Source organism: Sorghum bicolor, chromosome 3 (genome assembly GCF_000003195.3).
Source record: "Sorghum bicolor cultivar BTx623 chromosome 3, Sorghum_bicolor_NCBIv3, whole genome shotgun sequence".
NCBI classification, from domain to species: domain Eukaryota; kingdom Viridiplantae; phylum Streptophyta; class Magnoliopsida; order Poales; family Poaceae; genus Sorghum; species Sorghum bicolor.
This window is the reverse complement of record NC_012872.2, coordinates 73,722,063-73,737,582: the sequence shown is the minus strand read 5'-3', so window position 1 is coordinate 73,737,582 and position 15,520 is coordinate 73,722,063. Positions and strand designations below refer to the sequence as shown.

Sequence of the window (15,520 nt, the reverse complement as noted above, 5' to 3'; positions counted from 1 at the left end):
ATATGCATATGCAATTCTCATCTCTTTCGTCCCAGTCCCTGTTTATTTGTTGTCTGTTCCTCTTTTATTTGTTTCAAAAAAAAAAAAGTCTGCAATATATGTATAATTTGTTTACTCAGATGTTTGTTCCTCAAATGCTGATTGAATATATATAATATGTTTCCAAAAAAAAATTAATCTGCAATATATGTATAATTTGGTCGCAAATAAAATAACAGTGTCATATTTCCATGGTCATGCATGTTTGCAGGAGAGCAAAATATTGAAGTTCTTAATGTTTATGTATAACCCACTGTCGTGGGTGATGGAGTTTGCTGCTGTGGTAGCCATTCTGCTCGCCAACGGAGACGGCAGGCCGCCGGACTGGCAAGATTTCATCGGCATCGTGGTGCTCCTCGTCATCAACTCCACCATCTCATTTATCGAGGAGAACAACGCCGGGAGCGCCGCCGAGGCACTCATGGCCAACCTTGCGCCCAAGACCAAGGTCCTGCGTGACGGCCAGTGGAGCGAGGAGGACGCGGCGGTCCTTGTCCCGGGCGACATTATCAGCATCAAGCTCGGCGACATCATCCCGGCCGACGCTCGCTTGCTCGAGGGCGACGCGCTCAAGATTGACCAGTCGGCGCTCACCGGCGAGTGTCTTCCGGTCACCAAGAACCCCGGCGATAGCGTCTACTCGGGCTCCACGTGCAAGCAGGGCGAGATCGAGGCGATCGTCATCGCCACCGGCGTGCACACCTTCTTTGGGAGGGCGGCGCACCTCGTCGACAGCACCAACCAAGTCGGCCACTTCCAGCAGGTGCTCAAGGCCATCGGCAACTTCTGCATAGCCACCATCGCCATCGGCATAGTTGTTGAGGTCATCATCATGTACGCGGTCCAGCACCGCCGGTACCGTGAAGGCATCGACAACATCCTCGTGCTTCTCATCGGCGGCATACCGATTGCCATGCCTACCGTGCTCTCCGTCACCATGGCAATCGGCTCTCACAAGCTGTCGCTGCAGGGCGCCATCACCAAGCGTATGACCGCCATCGAGGAGATGGCCGGCATGGATGTGCTGTGCAGTGACAAGACCGGCACGCTCACCCTCAATAAGCTTAGCGTCGATCGTGGCCTTATTGAGATCTTTGCCGCGGGTGTTGAGAAGGACGATGTTGTCTTGTTCGCCGCCAGGGCATCTAGGGTGGAGAACCAGGACGCAATCGATGCCGCCATGGTTGGCATGCTCGCTGACCCCAAGGAGGCTAGGGAAGGCATTGAAGAGGTGCACTTCTTCCCCTTCAACCCCGTCGACAAGCGAACTGCCCTCACATATATTGATCTCGCCGACGGCAGCTGGCACCGTGTCAGCAAGGGCGCTCCCGAACAGGTACATTGTCGTCATGGCTTACTCATCCTCATCTATTTTAACTTTTACCCCGTGATGAAAATCTGATTGTATTGTGTTTATGATACTTATGGTGTGCATGACTGTAGATGTTGGCCCTCTGCAACTGTGGAGATAATGTCAAGAACCTGGTTCACACTGTGATCGACAAGTACGCCGAGCGTGGCCTTCGGTCTCTTGCAGTTGCAAGACAGGCATGTTTACTTTTAGAATTGCATCCTTTTCTTGACAAAAGGAGTATTATCTTTTTCAAAAAAAAATTGTGTCTAATATTTTATCTTGTTTTTCTACAGCAAGTTCCCGAGAAGAGTAAAGAAAGCCTCGGAGAGCCATGGGAGTTCGTGGGCCTGCTCCCTCTCCTAGACCCGCCGAGGTCAGATAGTTCTGACACAATCAAGCGTGCACTCGACCTCGGTGTCAACGTGAAGATGATCACAGGTACAGTCCGGATTTGATTGTCTAATAATTCTACTTTTAAGCTGCAGGACATGCTTTGACATTGGCACCCTGCAGGTGATCAGCTCGCCATTGCTAAGGAGACGGGGAGACGGCTAGGGATGGGCACAAACATGTATCCATCATCGGCTCTGCTTGGGAAAAGCAAAGATGAAGCCACTGCTTCGATTCCTTTGGACGACTTGATCGAGAAGGCCGACGGCTTTGCCGGCGTCTTCCCAGGTTTGCATGAACACAGAATTGCACTGCTGTGATACAGTAAATTGGTTTGATTGTTTACTCATTCTGAAGTTGTGCAATTTGACGCAGAGCACAAGTATGAGATTGTCAAGAAGCTGCAGGAGATGAAGCACATCTGCGGAATGACAGGAGATGGCGTGAACGATGCGCCTGCTTTGAAGAAAGCGGATATCGGAATTGCTGTAGCTGGAGCTACTGATGCGGCACGGAGCGCCTCTGACATTGTGCTTACCCAAGAAGGGCTCAGTGTCATCATCAGTGCTGTGCTCACTAGCAGGGCCATCTTCCAGAGGATGAAGAATTACACTGTAAGCGAACATTTCTTCTTGCGACGACGAAATTCAATAATTAATGATGCCTTATGATTGTGACCATAATTAATTCCTTCTCTCTGTTTTTTTGGTTGGTTAGATATATGCAGTGTCAATCACTATCCGTATTGTGGTAAGTTTTTTTACCTAACCTTTGCAAAAATCTAGAGACATCAGATGGTTCTATATTTGTTTGAAATTCTTATCTTATTTACCATGAATCGTGAATGTGCAGCTTGGGTTTCTGCTGATTGCGCTGATATGGAAATTTGATTTCTCACCATTCATGATTCTGGTCATTGCAATTCTGAATGATGGTAAGTTTGCAGTACAACTTCAGAATTCAGATATAAAACAGTGCTTATTGTTTACTAATTCCCGTGCAATCAACAACAATATACTGTATGTATGATTGCAGGCACTATCATGACTATCGCAAAGGACATTGTAAAGCCGTCGCCACAACCTGATAGCTGGAAGCTAAACGAGATTTTCGCCACGGGAATCGTGTACGGAACCTACATGGCTGTAATGACCGTGGTGTTCTTCTGGGCCATGAGAAGCACCGACTTCTTCTCTGTAAGCAAGCATAAGTATCTTGTTTTTCTGCCTTCTCCATTGCCAACTAATAATAACACAAATCAAGCATTAAAGACAACAACATTATTCACTGATGATGCCTCGACATGACATTTTTTTTTTCTCATGGTGGCGATCGTCGCAGGACACCTTCCACGTGAGGTCTCTTCGTGGCAGCAACGACGAGATGATGTCGGCGCTGTACCTGCAAGTGAGCATCATCAGCCAGGCCCTCATCTTCGTGACGCGGTCGCGGAGCTGGTGCTTCACGGAGCGCCCCGGTTTCTGGCTGTGCGCGGCGTTCGTCATCGCGCAGATCGTAAGCCTCCTTTCAATTCAACTGTGATGGATGCCTACCGTATGGATCGGTCTTGAAATGAAATCATCAAACTCTGCTTCTGCTTGTGGATATATGGTTGCAGGTTGCCACTCTGATTGCAGTGTTGGCCAACTTTGGGTTCGCCCACATCAGAGGGATCGGATGGGGTTGGGCGGGCGTCATCTGGCTCTACAGCGTCGTCACCTTCGTGCCGCTGGACGTGTTCAAGTTCGGCATCCGCTACGTGCTGAGCGGCAGGGCCTGGAACAACCTGCTGCAGAACAAGACGGCCTTCACGACGAAGAAGGACTACGGCAGGGAGGAGCGCGCGGCGCAGTGGGCGACGACGCAGCGAAGCCTGCACGGCCTCGATATCGAGTCCGGCGGCGGCGACAGGAGCTACGCGGAGGAGGTGCCGGAGATCGCGGAGCAGGCCAGGCGGCGAGCCGAGTTCGCGAGGCTGCGCGAGAAGAAGACGCTGAGGGGACACCTCGAGTCGGCGGCCAAGCTCAGGGGCATCGACATCAACGCCGTCAGGCCGCCCTTCTACAGCATGTGATCGATCGAGCCGGCGGCGTCGCTTCCGTACGTACTCGCTGCGTGTTTTTTAGGAGCGGTCCATGAAGCAAGTGTCTTGGTAGCTAGCTAGTTTTTAGACGTAGTTTGGCTCGCTGATTGCTAAGGTCTGTTATAATAATTACCATTGCACTTGTGAATTTTGTTTATCTCCGCAAGTGGAGACCACCACGCCTCGTTTGACAAGTGTATATGTGCTTCTTTTATATTTAGTAGTAAATGTGCTCCTGCGTTGCAACGGAGAAAATCGACTGCATTAACAGAAAAAAAAAAGACATATATGTTATATTTGTAAACTATAATTTGTTTTTTATGGACGTACATTAGCATTGGTAATAATATCACAATATCCTAGTAAATCTATATCAAATTAAAATTAAATCTTGGTAGTTTTTTCTCCCATTATAAAGCATAAAAAATATTTACTCCATGGACGGTCAGAGCCCATAAGCAAATCGCACAACCACCTCCACTGCTATATGCGGCTGCGCACATGTAAGCCTCCATGGCATCGCTATTCTGAGCTCCGAGCTCATCTTCTCCTGCACCTCCACGTTGGCTTCTTTTACCTCAATCTTTATCACGTTGTGTTTCCACACCCCATGCCGCCCGGCGCTCGGCCTCGCTTATGAGCCATAATATTGCTGGCAAATTTGTGTACGTTGTTTCAGGAGCAATATAATCTCGCTCTTCATGTTCATAGATCGATCGAGTACAAAACTATATCATGCATCTTGATCCCAACGCAAAAAAAAAGTAAATGGAATGACTGATGAAATAAATAAAAGCTTCCGATACTTATGCTGCTTCTATTGCTATGTACAAGATTTGTCTGCACCCACACAGCTTTATCAGCGACTCTAACTAACAACACAGGCACAGCACAGGTGAAAAAACTCTACCATAGCTTGGGTTTCTTCATGTTTCAGACGTCCCCTGCTTTTCTCCCATACACTCATACACGTGCGCATAATGTTAACTAGATGCATGTTTACTGTTCAGATGTAGTATTTGAAACAGCAGCGTAGTTGCAATCCACATCAACTGTGATGCTATCTTTGGAACGCCTCTCTCTCACTGTAACCCAACTGATCTTCCATTTCTGGAGCAAGCTTACCCTGCATGCCACAAAATTTTGACAGTAAAAAAAACCATATATATAGATGCAGTCATTTAAATACAACAACGGATGATGCATATCCACAGTGCACTCAATGCAAGAAGTTGTCATGAATCCAACGAGAGCAACCCAAGATGGATGCAACCACAAAAAAATGTACATTCTTATTGATGGACCGAACAACGTTTGTTCTTCAACAAGCAGTCTAGAAGCTCACCTTTCTGGTTCAATAGTCCTTTTAGCTAGCATGAGAGCCAAGAACACTGGTACCATCGCAGCACATAGATGCTTAAGAGTATGACCACTGACAATCTGATGAGTCCAGTTATAGATAGGTTTGTCGGCAGCCTCTTCCACTTTAGCAAGGAGGTAAAATCCTGAGATTAATTGTTTGACAAATCAGAACAATCCAGATTGCATAACTTGGATCAATGGTAAATTTCGCTTACAAGAAATTCCTAGCAGTTAGTAATACAGATCAGTTAGAGTGGGCAGCTGCGGTTGCACCAAAATCCAGAAAACATCAAATTTTTTTTGTTGTTGTTGGGGGGAGGGGGAGGGGGAAGGGGGGGGGAGACATGAACTATTTTGGCAATGATAAATCATATATGATAAGTGGGGATAGAAAAACTCCCACTGCTGAGAGCCTAACTGCAATTGAAGAATTCAATAAGTTGCAAATACCACGTTCTACTCCATCTAAATGTGAGTCCTAAGCTTTTCTTAAATTAATGTCCAAATTCCAATAGACCAAAAGAACAAACATCACAGTGGCATTGAGCAACGCTCACAAACCTGCTGCCCACAACCAGTAGCTTGAATGTGTATACATCGGTGGAATTACTATAGCCATCACAGGTAAAGCAATACATGGAACAAACTGAACCACTGCATACGGACGAAGATCATCAAAGTGTCTGCATAGAGGATAGACAGTGAAAATTGAGGGGGTTGAAAGAAAAAAAATCTCTGAAGGGAAGAATATTTGAAAACATAGGAAAAACTTGCCTCCAATACATGATGCTCAAGGCACCAGTAATCACAAGTGGTGCAAGGGACTTTGCACCTGCTCTCTCATCAACCCTTTCAATGATGAATATAGCCATGACAGAAGTGAAAGCAATCGTCATCTAGAAAAAGAAAACAATTATGACAACCTTCACCACATTAACTGGAACATCTCCTTTGGTTTTCTTCTATCTCTGTTTTGTTACTGTGCAGGTTTTTTTCCCTTGCTTTTTAGGTCCTTGTACCTAAACCTGTTCTTTCTTTATTTTGTTAATAGAAATTGGCATGATCTGGTGATGGTTCGTTCAGGGGAAGAAACTAGAACATGAGTAATGATAAAAATGTAACATGACTTTTGATGTCTAAAGCTCTAATGTGAGGTGGGCTAAAGTTTAGAGCTGATTTTACACCACCTGTTTGGAGCTTTAGTTCTAAAGTTTAGAGGAAAGGATCCAAACAGGCCCTTAGTATGTTGAGGAATATCAGGTAACTGATCCTAGTGTGTAGTGAAATCAAGGAAGGACAGTTGGCCTCTCCATGATTTCATTGCCAAAATTCCCATGATTGTGGTACATTGCACACACTGAAACTATGGGACTCCTTAGGAGTCAACACAAGTAGAAACTATGGGACTCCATGTCCATGGAACATAAGGGTAAAGCGAGGAAAATAAAAGACTCACTGGCAGTCTGTCCCAAACTAGCGTGGCATCATTTGGGTTGAGATGGTAATAGGAAGAACCAAATCCAACAGCGGTGACGCCGGCAAAGAACAGTGTCCAACTCCAGAGCTCCCCCTGTGAGCTGGCAGCAAGATTACCATCAGAGTGCTTTGAGTCTGTGGCTCAGAACAGGAATGAAACATGCATGAGCAGGTGTTCAGCACCTTAGCCTGAAATAGTTTTTGTAGTGGCACAAGATGAGCCCCGTGACGCCAACAAAAAAGAAGGGGATGTTGGAGATCACATTCAAGGTGTTAGGAATCCCTGCAGGGTTAGATCGAAAGGGTGACACCAAATTTCAGCATGGCAACATGTTGTTTAGATAAATATAAACTCAGTATGGCAGCATGGCCATGCCATCTGTCGATTATCTGTACCATCAGTATCGACTAGAGCGTACAAGCATTTGATCCAGCTACCGATTTAATTAGCCAGTAGCATCGAAATAACATGATACAATTCTGAGTTCTGATGAAAGTAGTGGCCAATTAATTAACCATCATCAAACGCACCGTGCAGTATGACAACAAGCGAGAGTCACGCCAATTAACCAAGTTTGTTTCCCCTTTTGAACTCAAGTTCATCAGACGGTTGAGATTCCATTTAGTATGAATCGAAGAAACAAATAGCAAAATCGGTAGGGCAGACTGGGAATTCAATTCCTAGCTAAACTAGGAATACTATAGTAGGCACTGAGGCACGGGGGCGGGCAAATTGAGGCACGGGGGATGGTGGTGGCGGGTAGAGAGTAGAGCACCTAGGAAGAGGGTGCGCTGGTCGGCGAAGTCGTGGTAGGCCTCGTCCTGCGGGATGGCGGGCGTGACGAGCATGAGGACGACGAAGATGGCGGCCGCCACCGCCCAGGCCACCCACTTCTTCTTCCTGCTCCCGTCCATGGCCCCTCCTCGTGGATGCTGGCGGCGGCTGGGTGATGGATCGGGATTCGGGAGGGAGAGGCCTAGCTGGCCGGCGGCGTGGTGGGGTAGGAGGGAGCGGATCGGCGACTCGGCGTGGGGATTTGGAATTCTTTGCTTGGCTTCCGTTCGCACGCTTGCGGTGCACCTTTCACGCTCGTACTGCTTGCTAGTCAACTTGCTTCGTCCTCCGGATCGCGCCTTGTTCTTGTTGTGTGTGTTTTTTTTTAAAAAAAAATCGTAAAGCATATAGTGTTTTTAAAGTCTAAAATAATTTTAAAAAAACAATAAACGAAAATTTTTAAATTTAGATGGACGAATTTTATCGTAGGAAAACTAACCAGATGAGTTATGTTTCTAATAATACTTTTGTAGGTGTTGATTCCAGTGTAATTGTAACTGAGATTTATTTGGCATACACAAGACTAAAAAACATATACTAGGATAAAGAAAGACGGGCTGCGCAGGAGAAAAACCGAAAACGCAAGGTGATCCAGCCCACCCAACGCAGTAGACGGCCTGAATCAAGGATTGGGCGGCAGCGGCGCTGCCAATCCTACTCCAATCTCAAGTGAATTGAAATGAACAGTGTAAAAGGACCCCAATTCGTTTGGATTCAAACCTTGTTTAGTTTGTGAATCTGTAATATTTTTATTTGTATTAGCAAAAATGTCCATGGGTTACAACAGGAGAAAGCTATTAAATCTATATCTATATCTTTATTACCTAATTATATATATCTATACTTAATAATAAAAATGCAAAATTTTAGGCTTTTTTTTTGTCCATCTATTTTTTGTCTGTTTTTCTCTAACTACCGAACGATGAAGAGTTTCTTTTATATGGACCTATATATATAAACTCATGCTCATATAAGTTAAAATAACTTACGTCTAAACCAATATAGAATAGGAGTCTTAATCTAAATTGATTCCTCGCATCTTAAGTATTCTAAATAGAACTCTTAATAGTCAAATAGAACAGGATAAAAATTACGTTCTTTATTTTGCTCCACTTTTTTATATTAGTTAGATGTTAATTGGAGACAAAAGAAAAATAAAAGTCATAATCTGTAGTTTCTTCTTCTTCTTCTTCTTCTCTAATAATAAAAGGGTAAATTTTCTGGTCATTTTGAACTTTGGTCGAGCACAACTATTCACTTGTTTCAATCTAAAATTGATATAAACTCGTGTTAGGCTTCCGAGTTAGATTTAGCCTATAACTTTTCTTTTTTTCCTCTAACTCAATAGACTAGAAGTCCTCATGTTATAAACAGAAAATAAGGTAAAAAGATAGAAAATCAGATCCGAACGAGAGAAGTATCGTTTAATTAATCTTTAGATCAACAGATATACAAAGATAACTAGGTTAAAAAATTATCTAGTAAATACAGATAAATTATGTAATTATTTTTTATTTACATCTATAGCATATTGGGAGGAGAAGCAAGCCTAGCCGCCCGAATCGAAATCGCATCTTCCATCCTTCCGTTCACATGGCTGGAGGTGGCCGGCGTAACCGCCAGCGCCGCCCGCGCGCGAAGGCGGAGGAGGATGCGCCGGTGCCGGTGCCTGTGCCTGTACCGGTGCCGGTGCCGGTGCCGGTGCCGGTGCAGGTGCAGGTAGAGCCTGCAGAGAATTCGCCCGGCAAGACATCCTCCTTGTCCTCTTCGGGCGGCGGATGCACCGCCCAGCGAAAAACTCCTCAGTCCAGGCTCCACCCGCAGCCGGAGGACGAGGACGACGACGAGGTCTGGCTGAAATCAGACATCTTGGCCATGAGACGGAACTTGCTTAATCTCATCCACCGCTACTACCTCGAAGCCATCTCGCGGCTGCCCCGCGCCGAGCTCAGAGCCACCCTCGCCCGCGGTATCCTTGTCGGCGGCCACTGCTTCGGTCCACTGCGGGCCCCCAACAACATCATCGTCAACGCCGTCTGGTACGCCGCCGCGTTCCCCCTCCACGCCGCCGCAGACGACGACGACGACGTCCGCGCGGTTCTCGCCACCGACGGCATCAACCGCATCTGCCACCGTTCTCTGCAGGGCCTTGTAGCTTCGCTCCGCCACTACTGCCCCTCCATCTCCGCCGCCGATGCTCTCTACCACCTCATGGATGCCAACGCCGACCTTGCCTCCGCCGTCGCATTGGCCAACGGGACTAGCAAATCCTCCGCCCTGCGAGTCATGGCGCCTCGGAACCTTGTTGCCTTCCAACTGGCAGCCGAGGCGGCCCGGCACCCCAATCCCACAGCATTTGCTCACTTCGCGTCGGCACTGCCCACCGTCAATGCCAAGAACAGTTTACTTCAGTACCTGCTCATCAACTACGTGCTTTCACCCGGGAACATCGAACACCTCACCACTGTGCTAGTGCCAGAGTTGCCAGATGAGCCTCCTCAGCCACCACTGAAGCTAAGGCCACAGCTTCTTGATTGGATCTCATCTCAGAGGCAGCGGTTCAGGGACACTGGAAAACAAGTGCTGGATGTTGTCAATATGGCATCGCAACACTACACATTGCAGACAGGCGAGGAGCTTGTTCTTCATTCTGTATGTGGAGCAAGTCTAGTAAGCGAGGAAGGACTGAACAATTGTTTTTACCACATCAATTTCCTGGCGAGTCGCAAGTACCCTGGTTCTGCATTAGGCATCCCTGTGGTCTTGTTCACTGAAGCAACTGTTCTTGCTCACGATGAGATTTGTATCAACCTGTGCGTAGTAGTTGATCCAGCCAAAGAAATCGGTACGTAACCCCCTCTACCCACTGTCTCTTATGATACTGCATTATACAGAAAGCTAGGTCCACAAATGCGACATGCTGTCTCAAATTTATTTACTGTTACCTACTATGTCTATCTAAAGCACCACCATCATACTAACATAGTTTAGGTGAATAGAGGGACATGTCCACCGATTCTGCCACATAATTCGGTGCAATTGCGATGAATTCCTCTACTGCTTTATGCTTAAATTGGTTGCTGTCTGCCAAAAGAGAAAAAATGATGTCTCAACAAGCTACTTTAATTATCAGATGTTGTCCTGTTGGGCACCTGAAACTCTTGAATATTTCCCTAAAACCCCATACAATCTTGTACCATTTTGATACACCAAAAATTGCAAGCACAGTGTCAAGGGCGTTCTCGCCCAGCGACGGCGGCCCTCGGCTACGTAGCTCGTAGCCTTGGTCCGTGATAACCGGCGGGGTTATGCCCCCTCGCCTAACCTCGCTGGTCGGGTTATACCCCCTGGCCGGCGGCTTGAGAGAAGAGAGAGGAGAGATAGGTTTAATCTTGCTTCATTCCAAAAGGTCTCCAATTACAAGGCTTTATAGCCTGGACTCTCAACAAGAAAGGAAACTAATCTTCTAGACTTAAGGAAACCAGATAATATCTTTCTAAACAAACAATATCTTACCAAACCTAGACTCTCCTTTTCTGGCCAAGCCGCCTGGGCGCCTGGCTAGCCACTAACGGCGCCAGCCCCCTTGGCCAGGCTCTGGGCGCGCTCAGCGGCCCTGCACACATCGCGCAGCCTGCGACGCCTAGTGTATGTATTTCCCCACATGACATCTCTCCCCTCCTCGAGAGGCAGCTCGTCCTCGAGCTGGAACTGTGGGTATGAAGCGCGGAAGACGTCAACATCTTCCCATGTAGCTGAAGCCGGCGACGACCCCTTCCACTTGATGAGGACTTGACGCACACCCCTGGCCAATCGTGACTTGACCACTTGCTCAGGTTCGGGCACCACTGCACCATGGCGGAGCGGAGGAAGGGGCGGCGGAGCTGCTGGAGGCTCGCCGTGGTACTTCTTAAGAAGGCCCACGTGGAACACGTCGTGGATGCGAGCTTGGGGTGGCAAGTCGAGGCGGACCGCGACGTCGTTGATGAGCTCCACCACCCGGTATGGCCCGTAGAACTTGGGCTTCAGCTTGCCTGCAGGAGCCGCGGACAGGGACGCAGCCGGCCTCTGTCGAAGGCGAAGGAGCGCCCAATCTCCCACCAGGTAAGAGACCGGCCGATGACCTCGGTCGTAGTGGCGTTTTTGGACTGCCTGGGCCTGCTCGAGTCGGTGCTTGACGTCGGCGATGAACTCGGCGCGCTCCTCCATGGTCTGAGCCACCGCAGCGACCCGGGTTTCGCCCGGCTCGTAGGAGCGAATGGACGGAGGGTCCCGGCCGTACACGACACGGAACGGAGTGTCGTGGAGCGAAGACTGGAACGCGGTGTTGAAGATGTACTCTGCCCACGGAAGCCAACGCAGCCAGTCGCGAGGTCTGTCTCCTGTCAGGCAACGCAAATACATGATGATGACTTTGTTAGCTGCTTCGGACTGCCCGTCCGTCTGGGGGTGAAAAGCTGTCGACATCTGCAGTTTGGTGCCGCTAAGGCGTATCCACTCGCGCCAAAAATTGGAGGTGAAAACCGTGTCGCGGTCGGACACGATGGACTGCGGAATGCCGTGTAGCCTAACAACGTCCGCGAAGAATGCTTGGGCCACCCCCTCCGCCGAGTATGGATGCGCCAAGGGAATGAAGTGGCAATACTTGCTGAATCTGTCAACGACGGTGAGGATGACAGACTTGCCCTTAACGCGGGGAAGGGCCTCGACGAAATCCATGGCGATGTCGGACCACACACCCTGCGGCACGGGTAGTGGTAGTAGGAGCCCCGCTGGGTGAAGATGCTCTGATTTGTGGCGTTGGCAGATGGAGCAGCCCCGCACAAAGTCCTGCACCACCGTCTTCATGTGAGGGAAGTGAAAATCGCGACGGAGCCGGTGCAGCGTACGCTGCACCCCCTCATGGCCCTCCTCGTGGACGGCGCGCAGAGCCTCCTGCAGCAAGGGAGAGGCCGGAGGGAGGTACAGCCGCCCGCTGTACGTGACCAGCCCGTCGGATAGCGCCCAGGGAAGCGCCCGTGTGCCCGCACTGATCTCCTGCTGGAGTGCGACGAGGGCCGGATCAGTTGCGTGAGCCTGGCGCAGTCTCTGCACGAAGTCGAAGCGGGGCGCGGACAGCACCAGCACCGCGCTCTCCTCGACAGTATCCCGCCGTGAGAGAGCATCAGCCACGGCGTTCGAGTGCCCCGGCTTGTATTCCACGGCGAAGTCGAAGCCCAGCAGCTTGCCAACCCAGTGATGCTGAGGAATGGTTGACAAGCGCTGATCCAGCAGGTACTTGAGGCTGTAGTGGTCGGTCTTGACAGTGAAGCGGCGCCCCCATAAATACGGTCGCCAATGGCGAACTGCGTGGACAAGACCGATGAGCTCGCGTTCATAGGCGGCGAGAGCTCGGTGCCGTGGCGCCACGGGGCGGCTGAAGAAGGCGATGGGGTGGCCCTCCTGGACCAGTACCGCCCCGAAGCCATGCGACGATGCGTCGCACTCGACGGTGAACTGCTTGGAGAAGTCCGGCATGGCGAGCACCGGCGCCAAGGTCACCGCGTCCTTGAGGGCGTCGAACGCAGCAGCGGCCTCGGCGGACAACAAGAAGCCGTCCTTCTTCAGCAGGGCGGTGAGAGGTGCTGCGATGGTCCCATAATTGTGAACGAACTTGCGGTAGTAGCCGGCGAGTCCCAAGAACCCACGCACTGCCCGGGCGGACCGTGGCTGCGGCCAGTCCCGCACGGCTTGGAGTTTGGCGGGGTCCATGGCGACGCCAGCAGCAGAGACAACGTGGCCGAGGTACGCGACCGACGCTGCAGCGAACGCGCACTTGGAGCGCTTGAGGAAGAGCTTGTGACGCTGCAGCTCGTCGAAGACCGCACGAAGATGGCGTAGGTGATCGGCCCAAGTGCTGTTGTAAATCAAAATATCGTCAAAGAACACCAGCACAAAACGACGGAGGAACGGACGAAGAACATCATTCATCAAAGCCTGGAACGTGGCCGGAGCATTGCATAGTCCAAAGGCCATGACCAGGAACTCATAGAGGCCATCGTGCGTGCGGAACGCCGTCTTGTGGATGTCTGCCGGCCGCATGCGGACTTGATGATACCCCGAGCGGAGGTCGAGCTTGGTGAAATAGCAGGCTCCATGGAGCTCATCCAAGAGCTCGTCGACCACCGGTATGGGGAACGCGTCTTTGATGGTGAGCGCGTTGAGCGCTCTGTAGTCGACGCAGAAGCGCCACGACCCGTCCGGCTTCTTGACGAGGAGGACCGGGGACGAGAACGCGGAGTCGCTGCGCCGTATGATGCCTTGCTCCATCATGGCGGCGCACTGCCGCTCGAGTTCAACTTTGTGCGCAGCAGGGTAGCGGTAGGGCCGGACAGCCACCGGCAACGCGCCGGGCTTGAGGACGATGCTGTGGTCGCGGGTTCGCTGAGGGGGCAGACCAGCCGGCTCCGCGAAGAGGCTCCCAAAGACGAGCAGCAGCTCGTCCAGGAGGGTCGTCGGTGCTATCACAGCGGCGCTGAGGGCCGGCGTGGGTGTGGCCACGTCGGACCAGCACACGCGCCTGTCCTGGCGGGTAAAGGACAGGGTGCGCGCGGTGAAGTCCCACTCAATCCGGCCCAGGGTTACCAGCCATTGGGTGCCCAGGACCAGATCATAACCGGCGAGGGGCAGAACGTAGAGGTCGACGCAGAAGCTCTCGCCGTCGATGACGATCGGCGCCTGTCGCAGCACGCCGGGACACGCGATGCGTTCGCCATTGGCGACGGTGGCGGTGAGGCGCGGGTCGGCGAGGATGGGGAGGCCGGTGCGCGTCGCGGCCGTCTCCGCGATGAAGTTGTGGGTAGAGCCCGTGTCGAGGAGCGCAGTGAGGGTGACGTCGCCCACGGCCACTCGTACCTGCATAGTATCACAGATGGGCATACCCGTGACGGCGCGGAGGGAGAACACTGGGGCAGCTGGCTCGGCATCGTCGGGAACGGCCTCCTCGTCTGCGAGCTCGATCCCGTCAATGAAGAAGATGCGGCGGCAGACCCGGTTGTGACCCCTGGAATACGGCTCATTGCAATTGTAGCAAAGACCGAGGCGTCGTCGTTCTGCCTGTTCCTCGGTCGACAGCCCCTTGACCTGGTTGGGCGCGCCCCTGGGTGGTGGTGCTGGGAGCGCTGGCAGGGCCGGCGCCGGGGCCGGGAGCGCCAGGGGTGCTGGAGCCGGCCTGACCGCCGGCCGAGGTGCTGGACCAGCGCGCGGGGCTGGTGGCGGGAGCGCGGCCTGGGCGCGATCCAACTCCATCAGCTCGAGCTGGCGCGCCAGACTCATCGCGGCGGCGAGGGTCTCCGGGTTGTGGATGCGAACTGCGTGACTCAGGGGCGGGAGCAGTCCCCCTGTGTAGAGCTGAACGCGCTGGGTCTCCTCCAATCGCCCGGCGCGCGGCAGCAGGGCCTAAAAACGATTAGAGTATTCTTCGACAGTACCTGTGTGGCGACACTCCGCGAGCTCGAAGAGCGGAGCCAACCTCAGGGGCGGCCCAAACCGCAAGTGGAGGAGGTCTTTGAATCGGCCCCAGGAAGGAGTGCCCTCGTCCTCTTGCAACTGGATGAACCAGAGCTGGGCGACATCTTCGAGGTTGTAGGACGCCATCCAGACGCGCTCCTCTGCCAAAGTGCGCTGCTGCCGAAAGTAGGATTCGCACTTGTTGGTGAAGAGCAGGGGGTCGGACTTGCCGTCGAAGCGCGGGAAATCAAGCTTCTGGAACTTGGGGGGACGGTCCAAGTCGCGCTGGCCGCCGCCCGCGCTCTCGGACGTCGAAGCCGACTTCTCCTTCAGCGCCAGCATGTCGGCCTTCATGGAGGATATATCCTCCTTGAAGGATTTCAGCATCTCGACGACATCGGCGATTGTGGGAGCAGCCATGGCGGGTGGGGGATGGGTGGACGCAGTGGAGGACGTAGGGGATGGCGGCGGGGTAGGGTGGGCGGCGGCAATG

General features: G+C 51.4%; 2 protein-coding genes across 2 annotated transcripts; one reads left to right on the top strand and one right to left on the bottom strand.

The window, feature by feature from the left end:
• On the top strand, nucleotides 272-4,072 carry LOC8077404 (plasma membrane ATPase). Its single transcript, XM_021456577.1, is given in 9 exon segments — nucleotides 272-1,375; nucleotides 1,483-1,591; nucleotides 1,691-1,831; nucleotides 1,907-2,397; nucleotides 2,501-2,533; nucleotides 2,636-2,717; nucleotides 2,819-2,979; nucleotides 3,125-3,298; nucleotides 3,402-4,072. Coding segments are annotated over 9 exon segments (2,748 nt in total). The 5' UTR covers nucleotides 272-274; the 3' UTR covers nucleotides 3,858-4,072.
• On the bottom strand, nucleotides 4,588-7,851 carry LOC8074106. The gene is made up of 7 exons (XM_002456936.2): nucleotides 7,481-7,851; nucleotides 6,888-6,987; nucleotides 6,685-6,805; nucleotides 6,003-6,124; nucleotides 5,790-5,911; nucleotides 5,212-5,371; nucleotides 4,588-4,992 (listed from the first exon to the last, which is right to left on the bottom strand). The coding sequence occupies exons 1-7, from the start codon at nucleotides 7,617-7,619 to the stop codon at nucleotides 4,866-4,868; spliced, it is 891 nt and encodes a 296-aa protein (XP_002456981.1). The 5' UTR covers nucleotides 7,620-7,851; the 3' UTR covers nucleotides 4,588-4,865.

Bases quoted from the DNA above. Each gene is read 5' to 3' on its own strand.
- LOC8074106 (XM_002456936.2), bottom strand. From the start codon at position 7,619: ATGGACGGGAGCAGGAAGAAGAAGTGGGTGGCCTGGGCGGTGGCGGCC. The intron at 5,912-6,002 runs GCAAGTTTTTCC...TCCTCTATGCAG, and splicing joins TTGAGCATCATGTATTGGAG to ACACTTTGATGATCTTCGTC. The intron at 5,372-5,789 runs GTTTGTGAGCGT...AATTAATCTCAG, and splicing joins CTACTGGTTGTGGGCAGCAG to GATTTTACCTCCTTGCTAAA.